Source organism: Scyliorhinus canicula, chromosome 15 (genome assembly GCF_902713615.1).
Source record: "Scyliorhinus canicula chromosome 15, sScyCan1.1, whole genome shotgun sequence".
NCBI lineage: Eukaryota > Metazoa > Chordata > Chondrichthyes > Carcharhiniformes > Scyliorhinidae > Scyliorhinus > Scyliorhinus canicula.
In genome coordinates this window covers 4,447,377-4,459,944 of record NC_052160.1, presented here as the reverse complement: position 1 = coordinate 4,459,944, position 12,568 = coordinate 4,447,377, and the positions used below count along the sequence as shown (strand labels likewise).

Here is a 12,568-nt window from a genome sequence, read left to right as displayed (position 1 = left end):
AATTTGGCGAGTCTACTACTGTTGCAGGCAGGGCGTTCCACACCCCTACTACTCTCTGAGTAAAGAAACTGCCTCTGACATCTGTCCTATATCTATCACCCCTCAATTTAAAGCTATGTCCCCTCGTGTTGGTCATCACCATCCGAGGAAAAAGACTCTCACTGTCCACCCTATCTAACCCTCTGACTATCTTATATGTCTCTATTAAGTCACCTCTCAGCCTTCTCCTCTCTAACGAAAACAACCTCAATTCCCTGAGCCTTTCTTCGTAAGACCTTCCCTCCATACCAGGCAACATCCTAGTAAATCTCCTCTGAACCCTTTCCAAAGCTTCCACATCCTTCCTATAATGTGGTGACCAGAACTGCACGCAGTACTCCAGGTGTGGCCGCACCAGAGTTATGTACAGCTGCAGCATGACCTTGTGGTTCCGAAACTCAATCCCCCTGCTTATAAAGGCTAGCACACCATATGCCTTCTTAACAGCCCTATTAACCTGGGTGGCAACTTTCAGGGATTTATGTACCTTGATGCCGAGATCTCTCTGAGATCAGTTTGCGAATGGTGGTAAATGCATCTGGTGGTTACTTCCTTGTGGGCATTTGCAACGGGGCAGTGTGCTTCCTCATGTCTTTTTAGTTAAAATTCCAAATTTGCTGTATTTTAACAACCATTTAAAAAGGATACAAGTGTCGATGTTTGCTCCAACAATGTAGCCAGTGACATCAAAATTGATCCGGATGAATTTTCCCTGTTGGAAATGAGATAAAAATAGGTCAGGGCATACTGGTGTACATTCACTGTCCATGAAGTGATTAAACAAGGTGACCAGTGGCAAGATCACTTTTTTCCCGTTTATTTGCCATCTTGTTTACATAGAGTCTGGCAATTCCGATTAAATTAGGTCAGGTTGAGTAGATTCCTTGCACACAATCAGAATGAGCATTGAGATGAAGCAGGGGGCAAGAGGAGTTCACATCTGCCTACATTTTGCCAAGTTCCCAGCTGCACAGAAGTAAGTTTCATTTTAATGATAAATGATTGTTAATGATAAATGCACATTCCAGCCTTGCTGGTCAGAATTTTCCATACTGTGCAGCATCACAAGTCGTTAACAGGAGGTAAAATGACTCAAGTCATATCTTCCCTCAGCTGGTGGGAGGGGGGGGGGGGGGTTTGGTGGAGTGTGTGGAGCGGTTGCATAAACTGCATTAACTCGATGTACTGGCTCCCCAATCCATCGGCACCACCCTTTGCAACCTCAATGTTGCGTGTGGTGGTGTGAGATTTTGAGGACACCAGCAATAGACCCATCTCCAGTCAATTTATTATCTCCCGGTAAAAAGACATTAGTTAAGTTGTAGCAAACAGATAATAATTAAACTGCAGAAACAGCAAACATCTTCCAGCACAGAGGATAAAATAGCTTTGACACGAGAGAATATAACATGGATTCGGAGTGTGGGTGTGTGACATGCATTGATGCTACCTACCATGTTCAAATGATTTGAATTTCTAGGATATTTTTTACTGACATGTTGACCTTTCCACCAGGAATGTGATCAGCCCAATAATGTTTCCTCTCCTTTACTATATGTGGTGACACTGAATCTTGCCAGTGGATTAGGGACACTAACTTGCCACACAGGTGAAATATATCATGCCACACACACACACACACACACACACACACACAGGGACAATGTAGAATACATCACCCCTTCCACATTCAGTGCAAGGCAGAATACAACGCAGATGGGAATATTGTAGCTCATTGGGCAAGAAAGCAGTGTCTTTCAATCAATGGTGTGGCAGTTCCCTTGAATTATATTGCCTGAATGCTGATGGAGCTGCCTTCAAGAGGGACACTGGTATTCGTTAGAGGCTTCTTGCACGGAATCTGGAGGAGGTGCAGAAGCATTGCCGATGGAACTTCACTGTCACTAATACAGTCCAGGTCTCACTGCACACAGCAGTGTGGCGACGACAACTGCTCTGTCCACTTGGGCTTCTGCTGCCTTGCGGACATCTTTGTTGTCAAACACTGGCTGTTGTAGTTTGGAGAAGGCCAAGCTGGTGCAGTTGGTCTGGTATTCCATCTTCTTGTTAATGGTAGCATTTTGAGAGAGGTGGCTTTCATGATATGGAAAGTGTTATGGAAAGGATGGCATGGTGACACAGTGGCATGGCTGCCTCACCGTGCCAGGGACCCGGGTTCATTTCTGACCTTGGATGAAGTTTGCGCTCTCTTCCCGTGTCCGCGTGGGCTTCCTCCGGGTGCTGCGGTTTCCTCCCATAGTCCAACAATGTGCCTATTAGGTGGATTGGCTATCCTAAATTGCCCCTTAGTGTCCAAAAGGTTATGTGAAGTTATGGGGATAGGACAGCAGAGTGGGCCTAGATGGGGGGCTCTTTCGTAGGGTTGGTGCACACTCAATGGGCCAAATGGCTTCCTTCTGCACTGTAGGAATTCTATGGTTCCAACATGCATAGTAATTTGTTTGGGCGGTATGGTGGCACAGTGCTTAGCACTGCTGCCTCACAGTGCCAGCGTCCTGGGTTCAATTCCAGCCTTGAGCGACTGTGCGGAGTCTGCACATTCTCCCCGTGTCTGCGTGGGTTTCCTCCGGCTGCTCCGGTTTCCTCCCACAGTCCAAAAGGTGTACGGGTTAAGTGGGGCCATGGGGTTACGGGGGACTGGGTCTCAGTAAGGTACTCTTTCAGAAGGTAGGTGCAGACTTGATGGGCTGAATGGCCTCCTGTACCGTAGGACCTCTATGGTTCTATATTCCAGAGTCTCTCCTTCAATGCATATGGGAGGTAGACTATTTGGCTGATCAGGTGTGGGCTAAAAAATGAGTTTTCTGTTCAACAACATTCAAGGGCAGGACCTGTTTCTGGTATGTAGAAATGAAGGGATCGAGAATGGATTGAGAATTTGATGCAGAGTGGGCAACAATCCTGCAGTTATCTGCAAACTGTAGGTAATGCGTGTCTATGATGGCCAATTCACTTTTGGCATGGAGGGAACCGAGGCTTTCCATCAAGGTGGTACTGAATACTCAAAGCAGAGGACAGTTTATCTTTGATAAAGGTTAATAGTTACTGTCAGATAGATTGTAAATTGTATAGGGGCAGTCTTGTTTAACCCCAGTTTGAATTTTGACAGTGTCTGTTCAGACCTCTCACTCCAGACAGTTGCACCCACAGCACAATGAGGCAATTTTGGGATTGCGATGAGGTTTTTGTGATTTACTCAATGCAATGAAGAGTTCCTTCAGCCTTTGCAGCCAGTCAGATGCACCATCTTCCTTTACCTGATCTGCCAATGACAATCCTTTGTACCGCACTTTGCCTGGTGCCCCGCTGACCCTGCTGCCATGGAATGGCCCCATCAGGAGCAAAGAGCCCCCAACGAAGGCTCGTAACGGTGTACAAACCTCACCAAAGGTGGCGATCAAGGGAATGATTCTTGCAATGTTACCAAAATATAACCGAACCATATCTCAAAGGTTTACAGGTGACTGATCTCATTGATTTTGATGGAAGGCCCGCATGTTACATTAGTTAGATTCAACGTGCACAAGATTTATCACGTGCACACGTTAAACATTGGTGCTTTCAATTACATAACTATGCTATGGTCATTATTGCAGAATAGAAAAGAAAATCGCTTATTGTCATGAGTAGGCTTCAATGAAGTTGCTGTGAAAAGCCCCTAGTCACCACATTCCGGCGCCTGTCCGGGGAGGCTGGTACGGGAATTGAACCGTGCTGCTGGCCTGCTTGGTCTGCTTTAAAAGCCAGCGATTTAGCCCAGTGAGCTAAACCAGCCCCTATCAAATCCAAAGTTTGAAATGAATGTACAAGAAAGATGCAGAATGCCTCTGAAAAATAGCATTTCGTTACAGACCAGAGTGCCATGTGGCCGGCCATATTGGGTTAGCACTGTTGCTTCACAGCGTCAGGGTCCCAGGTTTGATTCCCAGCTTGGGTCACTGTCTGTGCGGAGTCTGCGCGGGTTTCCACCCACAAGTCCCGAAAGACGTGCTTGTTAGGTGAATTGAACATTCTGAATTCTCCCTTCGTACCCGAACAGGCGCCGGAGTGTGGCGACTAGGGGCTTTTCACAGTAACTTCATCTCAGTGTTAATATAAGCCTACTTGTGACAATAATAAAGATTATTATTATGTCTTTGGATAAGTTCTGTTAGCAGACTAGCTAATACATTTTCTATTCTGCTCTACAAGTACTTGGTATTTCATAGCTCATTGTTCAAATCTCGGAAACGTTACTGAACTGACTGGTACACATCTTCCAGAGAATGCAATAAATCACGGCACCACAAACTGCCCTTTTCCACATGCTTTGAATTTTGTGGAGGATTTATTTTCTCTTGGTATGTTACTGAGATAGCGGGTATTAGAAACTTCTGTCAGCTCACAGTGAGCTAACGTTTTTATCACCGTCTCTGATAATTGCTGGATGATACGTACATGGGAACGTCAACACAAGGTGAACCACAAAACCGGAAAATAAATACTCACAAATCGGGATGAGTTGTCATTTTTTACAGTCTTTGCATTGCCGAAAGCTTCGAGAATGGGGTTAGCTTGAAGGAGTTGTTTCTCCAGTTCCCCCTGAAATTAAGATGTTTACATTTGGTTATCTTAGTCAATGAGAGATTGAGGCAGTGACTCATATGCTAACTGCTGGTAGCATTCTTTGCATTGCTCTAACAAAATATGATCTACTGCCACCCTGTAAAAGGGTGATTTTGTTTGAAGAACAGAAAATGTTGGGAATACTCAGCAGGCAGCTCCCGTGGGGAGAGAAAGAATCAATCTTTCAAGCAGTCGGAACTGGGAAAAGTTAAAGATGCCACGGGTTTTGAATTTGAAGGCAATAAAATAAATATCTTGCTCAAAACCTGTCATTTTAAATCTCGGTAAGAAGTCTTACAACACCAGGTTAAAGTCCAACAGGTTTGTTTCAAACACAAACTTTCGGAGCACTGCTCCTTCGTCAGGTGAATTGATTCACCCGAGGAAGGAGCAGTGCTCCGAAAGCTCGTGTTTGAAAAGCTCATGTTTGAAACAAACCTGTTGGACTTTAACCTGGTGTTGTAAGACTTCTTACTGTGCTCACCCCAGTCCAACTCCGGCATCTCCACATCATTTTAAATCTCCACCTTGCTCTCACGCTGACATCCCTGTCCTCTCCACTTCCACAGCCCCAATTGTATATCCTTTTGTTTGCATGTTTCGGCTTTTGTTTTTCTTTTATTTTTGTTTTCAGTCTGCATCACGCCTGCTCCATCTTTCTGGATTTTTTTTCTTGCCCCATCACTATTCCGTTTCACCCTGGAAGACTAACTCTTCGGTCACTCAATCTCCCCTGTCTTTCACCCAATCACGTGTCCCACCTCGCCTTGCTCAAACCTATTACATCGCTTAACTTTTTCCAGTTCTGATGAAAGGTCACAAAACTGAAAGGTCGACACATTCTCTCTCTCGGCAAATGCTGCCTGACCGGCTGAGTGTTTCCAGCATTTTGTTTTGATTTCGAGCATCCGCACTTTCCTGTTTTTTTATGGAGATTTATTTTGTTGTTTGCCGAATGGGACATTCACTGTTATTGCATCAAAATAACACATCAGCGTCCACTGCAGCCTCTTATTTTACAATCGCCCTGAATGTTAGCAGCTGAATAATGTGCACTTCTGCAGATCAGAATTCCAGAGGAACTGGCAATATTGAGCGACTGAGAAACACAGGTTGCTAAAGCGTCTTTAGCGCACACAAGTCCTCAACAAGTTGCCTCATGTTTTGGCTGTTCTAAGAATATGTAAACATCTGCATTTCCACATCACCGAGTTTACTTCCATCGTTTCGTTGTTGGGACCTACACTGTGATGTCCTTCAGAAGTCAGCATAATCGTTCCACAGGCATGTCTGTTTACATATCCTTTACACTGCGGGAAACAGATCCGCACTGCCTTGCAAGAAGGGTTACCTACTCCCTGTCCCTTGATGTTCAGATAGAAACCTCAGTCTGGACTGAGGTACCACATGTAAGTATATTGTTTGCTAACGTTCCAAGAGCTTTGGAGACAGTTGTTGCTAAAGTAAATGCCTTGTAGGATATATACTTGCAATTAGGAAGATAATATGCAAAAACCAAGCACCGAGAGAACTGCTTTAAAAGATTAAGTTTTTAATGACTGCTAATCTAAAACGAGCACAATTTAGTTATAAATCTGACTGCAGCCAGCAACTATGCAGCATTTTCTAAAGGATGTTAATAGTATTCATTTTTCTGGGGTAGAAAAATGAATTTGAAACCATAATGAAATGATTAAGGAAACAATACAGACATGCATGTCACATGTTACAAATGGTTAATGCAAGGATAATTATGCACAATGGTTACCTGCTAGAGCATAAAGATTCGCAGCAGTATCAAGAACGTCCTTTTTAATATTCAGGTTTATCGTTTAAAATGGTGCAGAAATATTACAGTTCTAATGGATTGACAGCTGAATTATTGCAAACAATCCTTCCCAATTTATTCCCGTCCTTTCCTGAAGGTGATGACACTTATGGAGTGTATACTTCCACAGATATCACAAGGGATTGATTTTTCTTGCCAGAGTTTTCGAAGGTGGCTCAACCATGCAATACCTCACAGCGAAACCGATCGCTGCTCAGAGACACACTCACTCATTCACACCACAGTCACCGCTGGATCACTCTCACACCCAGAGTGACCGCGCTGGATCACTCTCACACCCAGAGTGACCGCGCTGGATCACTCTCACACCCAGAGTGACCGCGATGGATCACTCTCGCACCCAGAGTGACCGCGCTGGATCACTCTCGCACCCAGAGTGACCGCGCTGGATCACTCTCGCACCCAGAGTGACCGCGATGGATCACTCTCACACCCAGAGTGACCGCGATGGATCACTCTCACACCCAGAGTGACCGCGATGGATCACTCTCACACCCAGAGTGACCGCGATGGATCACTCTCACACCTAGAGTGACCGCGATGGATCACTCTCACACCCAGAGTGACCGCGATGGATCACTCTCACACCCAGAGTGACCGCGATGGATCACTCTCACACCCAGAGTGACTGCGCTGGATCACTCTCACACCCAGAGTGACTGCGCTGGATCACTCTCACACCCAGAGTGACTGTGATGGTGACGATGAACCAGAAACTGAACCCCTTCCACCGCTGATGTCATCACACCCACTGCTCCAGCTGTGATCTAGTCTTTGCCCTGATTGGGGGTAAACCCATTGGCTGAGTGCCATTTCTTCAATATTAGGCCATCGGGGGAACTCACTTCTGAACTTGACGATCTAATAAAAATCAAAGTGTGACGCTTTTGTCTCGAGTTATCCAGAAACTGCCTTTGATTTCAAATGGCAAAAATTAATCTCACATTAAATTGAACCTTGAATTATACACCTCGCTGTTTTCAACTGTGTGAAGAGGTTCTGCTGTTTGCATTTATTAAAAATTTATACTTGGCTTTAATTAATTGCCACAGTGTTAAAACAATTGCAGATTCCCATCGCCAATCTTGCATTGCGATGTATCATATTTTACCATGAGATCAAATTCAGTTTGACAGACTAGGCCTTTATCTGATAATCCCAAATTGAACGGTTTAATTTTATTTGGATTGAATTGGGAAGATTGTTTACCACTGCATCCATTTCAGTGTAAGATCAGGTTTAGTAGTTAGTGATCAGACTAAGGTATTATTTCATGAAAAGCACCAAGATGCCAAGCTGACGTTACTGCACATTTACATCTGCATCGTAAGAGCCTTATTGCAATTAACAATTCTAGCGACAAGCCAGTTCACAGTTATATCAGTATTTAGAGATAAATACAGTAACAACATTGATTGAAGCCATGCAGAAATCCTTCCTTCAGTTAAGGTGGTTCTGGTTCTTTCAAGCTTTACTTCACAACAATCCCAATTTTGGCTTGTTGTCAAAACTCAGATTCAACCCGCAAGGCTGTATGTGAATACTGGGAATTATCTCGGCTTTTCCCCACTTTGCTGGACAGTTCCTGGCCAATGGCCATGGCACAACTCACCATCATGAAAAGATCAGATCAGAATGTCCATACCTCAGGCCAACCGCAATGGAGGACTCACACAACACATGCAGGCTTTCAATATGTCTTTGTATGGAACATTCGGATATGGCGTTGGAAAGGGAAGTGAAATTTGTGCCTCTAAACCCCCTGAAGGGGATTTTCAAAGCTGCAATCTTCACTTGAAACATGTAACAGAGAAAGGACCCAATTTAAAATGATTCACCTCGGACAGTCCATGCAGGTTGAATGAATTGAGTTTCGGGAAAGTGGCAAAATGTTGCCGAGTAACTGACGAAGACCACTTTAAATGAACTTTATAACGCATGCAACCTCTTGTGCTATTGTTTGTATTTCTGTTCATCTGTGGGGTGAGTGACTCCTTCTTTCACTTGAACATCAAGATTCTGTGCAAGAGTAACGTGCAGGGTATGTACTTTGTGCTATAAACACAGATCGAACATTCTCAATTACTCACGTATGCAAAAGCAGGATCTTGCTGTAGTTGGATAATATGGTATAAAACAAATATGTCAGTAGAATAATAAGTGTCAGGTAATTCTTTATAAAACAGAAATTAACCACATTCCAAAGTCCAGTGATAAATCCACAATTTCAGATGTTCATTTAGTCCGAGGAATTTCTAGAATGAAAAGGGTAGACATCTCCAGGCGGTCAGCAACCTCACCCATGGTATGAAAGAAGTGCCTCACGATGCCCAAACATCTCCAGTGAGAGGGGCAAGACCCTGGTTCACCCCCTTGCAGAAGAGATGGTACAACCTGTCCTAATGTCTACATTACAACTCAAGTTATGAAAACAATGATAAATGACATTTTTGTGGTGCATGTCATGATATGCAAACATACAACTAATGAACACTCAGAATAAGGCACAACCAATGGGCAGTCAGGACACTCAGAGGTGGCATCACCACACAAGGGACATGACATAAACACTATAAAAGGGATGAGGCACTCACACCCTGCCTCTTTCCAGACAGTCATCTAGAGAATTGGACAGGGTTGATCAGCAGCATCACACCCAGCACGTGGCTTAGAGCAAGCCGGTACAGTTAGACTGAGTTAATAGTTCAATAAACACGTTGAACTCATTTCAGAGCCTGAAGCATCCTTCAGTTAAGACTGCATCAAGTAGCAGCTGGTGTTATCCGAAGCAGCAGAACAAAACAGTGCATGCTGTCAATGTTAGCTAATATACTTTTGTAATTCAACATGTGTTTGAACAGATAAGCTGCATTTCCTTAAAATAAATTAACATTTTGGAAGTTGCTATTCTGATAATAGCTCCATTGCTGCAACCTTCAGTTCAACCGCTCTCAGAAGTCACAACTGAAAACTAACTGGTCCAGGAAAGTATCATTTACATATTCCTTGGATAGCACAGTGTCACTCAGAACAGTTGTACAGGCGATGGCTAAATCTGCTTCATGCAAACAGGTCCATTTCTCTTAGCCTGCTGGCTTGATGGTGTAACTGCTGCCAGAGCTCATTACCTAGATTGTAAAATGGTTATAACATTTACTGTTACATCATAATACTTCATGTGATATCGACCTGAATTAGGAAATGATTTGGGACTGTGGATCCGTGTTGAGTTACCATGTTTGGTGTCTCACTGCGGCGAGGGATTTTTCATGCTGACCTGGATGAATTCCGTTAAGCTAAACATTCTAAACTGGAATCCAGATGGAGATAGAGAGATAGAGAGTGAGTGAGAGAGAGCACGTGTGTGTGAGAGAGAGCACGTGTGTGCATGTGAGAGACAGCACGTGTGTGCGTGTGTGTGAGAGAGCACGTGTGCGAGAGAGAGCACGTGTGCATGTGTGTGAGAGAGAGAGAGCACGTGTGGGTGAGAGAGAGCGCGTGTGTGCGAGAGAGAGCACGTGTGTGCGTGTGTGTGAGAGAGCACGTGTGTGAGAGAGCGAGAGTGAGAGCGTGTGTGTGTGTGAATGTGAGAGAGAGCGAGAGCGAGAGCGAGAGGAGAGAGGAGAGAGCGAGAGTGTGAAGGAGATTCTCTGACCCGCGATGGGTCGAAGCCCCGCCGCTGTCAGGCCTCTCCCGCCGACGTGGTTTAAACCGCCTTTGGTGCCGGCGGGAGCAGGCAGTGCGAAAGGGCCCCGGGGGGGGGGGGGGGGGGCAGGGCGATCTGACCCCAGGGGGATGCCCCTACGGTGGCCTGGCTCACGATCGGGGCTCACAGATCGGCGGGCGGGCCTGTGCCGTGGGGGCACTCTTTTTTTTTCTTCCGCCGCCGCCACGGCCTCCACCATGGCGGAGGCGGAAGAGACCCCCCTCCACATCACTGACGTCACCCCGGCCCATGTGATGTGGAGGGGGGTCTCTTCCGTCTCCGCCATGGTGGAGGCCGTGGCGGCGGCGGAAGAAAAAGAGTGCCCCCACGGCACAGGCCCGCCCGCCGATCTGTTGGCCCCGATCGCGGGCCAGGCCACCGTGGGGGCATCCCCCGGGGTCAGATCGCCCCGCGCCCCCCCCAGGACCCCGGAGTTCGCTCGAGCCGCCTGCTCCCGCCGGCACCAAAGGTGGTTTCAACCACGTCAGCGGAAGAGGCCTGACAGCGGCGGGACTTCGGGCCATCGCAGGCCGGAGAATCACCGTGGGGGGCCCGCCGACCAGGGCCCGCTGACCGGCACGTCATGATTCCCACCCCCGACGATTCCCGGGTGGCGGAGAACTCTGGCCACGGCGGGGGCGGGATTTACGCCGGCGCCGGGCGATTCTCCAACCCTGCGGGGGGTCGGAGAATTCCGCACAATGATTTTAACCATACCAGATCACAATCAGACAGGTGGCATTTAAAATTGCCCAGGCTATTTATCTGGCTGTAAACTACACACACCCCACTATTGAAATGTTATCTTGCTTCAATGAACAGGCAGCAATAGCACCTGGATGTTTTTTCTGGAAAAGTGTATTGAATCTTGATGACAACAATCGGGACCTGACTTCAACGTTGCTGTTGTTTGAATGGGTATGTGTGTCAGTGAGCTACCTGCCAGGTGAAGTCAACAGGAAGAAGATGAGCCGGGATTGGAAGTTAGCTGAGAAGTCCCCAGCTCTGGATTCCCCCGCTACTTCCCAAACGCGAGAACCTGCAGCTCGGCCCGTTACCTACCTTGTGTTGGTGGGTCCTGTGACTTTTCACCAATTCCTACCTTTTCCAGCCAGGAAGCCTGCCAGTGGGATTTAAATGAAGCTTGGACATTAAAATAGCCCAGGATCTCACAACCAGAGTTTTGGGTGAGTTTCCGAACAAGCATTGCCCCAAACCCACTCAGAATAATAAAATCATTGACAAAGCAGGAAAAGATGATACTGTGCAAACGTTGGACACAAACACTGCTCTAAAACACCATAAATAGCTTGTTTAGAAATATTGCTATAACAAATAAATATGACGAGTATTGTCCACAATCGAGACCATTTCCCTTTTTGGGACTGATATGTCTTTACTGCAATTCAAATGACTGAGGTATTTTCCAACTTGTGGAATACATTGCCTGCCAAATTCCTGTCTCTGATTTCCCCGCAATTGATGTAGTTTTGAGTGTGTTGCGTGGGTCAGATAGGTTTCAAACAGAAAGGCTCCTAAATTTGCCTGCAGCCTCCTAATGAAACCACACAATTAGCTCGATGTATTTTCATGAAATGTATTATCAAGCAAAAGGTCAGGTTAAATCCGAGAGGCCTCATAGACTCAATGCATTGGAAAATCATTCGTGCCTACACTTTTTCAGGACATGGTGGACAACAAGCCGTAGCACGGAATTCACAATACTATCAGGTACAATAGGGATCATATAAAGCTCTGTAGTTTTACACATTGGGTTACTTAGTAATGGATCTATGACCTCATGAGTACTGGTTAATACAAATCTTATTCCTGGCAGCTTGCAGCCGCATTCCCCCACAGTGATACAACTAAAGTCCTGTAATAGATTCTGCTGCACAAAGCTCCTGCCAAGGTTGAATTGGTCATTGGAACCTGTAATCTCTGCAGGTCCTCGAGTTATTGAATTTACAGGAGGGCGCCCATAATGTCTTTATTGCCCAGCCCCCTGCATTCCAGTTTGGTCTGACTGCCAACTGTTCCCACAACATGGAATAGAATCCACCCTCCCGGTGGCAGGACCAAAACCTGTGCAAAAACAACAAGTGACAATGATTCCTTAACACTTTCGGGCCTAGTATGCAAAGGCTTGGGTCGGAGGTGATGCCCATGCCTGGGATAACGTCAATCGATTCCAGGGTCTTTGTGCATAAGGACTGAAGGTCTTGAATATCTGCGAGGATTCAGTCAGCGCTCTGAAGCTGTCTGTGAAATTCTCTAAACTTGGATAGATTATGGCATCTGTGGTGGGCGACTTGCTCGCTGCAGGTTGCAATCCACTCTTCGATCTT

At 45.9% G+C, this 12,568-nt stretch overlaps 1 protein-coding gene across 3 annotated transcripts in view; it reads right to left on the bottom strand.

Moving 5' to 3' along the window:
• The window catches only part of myh11b (myosin, heavy chain 11b, smooth muscle), a 165,522-nt gene that overhangs the window by 73,873 nt on the left and 79,081 nt on the right, over positions 1–12,568 (bottom strand). For 2 of the 3 annotated variants that reach the window (XM_038819567.1, XM_038819570.1), the window contains 3 exons: positions 8,605–8,625; positions 4,549–4,641; positions 688–751 (listed from right to left, as the gene is read on the bottom strand). In XM_038819567.1, coding sequence (XP_038675495.1) covers positions 688–751; positions 4,549–4,641; positions 8,605–8,625 — 178 coding nt within the window. The remainder of the gene's footprint in view (positions 1–687; positions 752–4,548; positions 4,642–8,604; positions 8,626–12,568) is intronic. The other variant, XM_038819568.1, reaches the window with a different exon arrangement.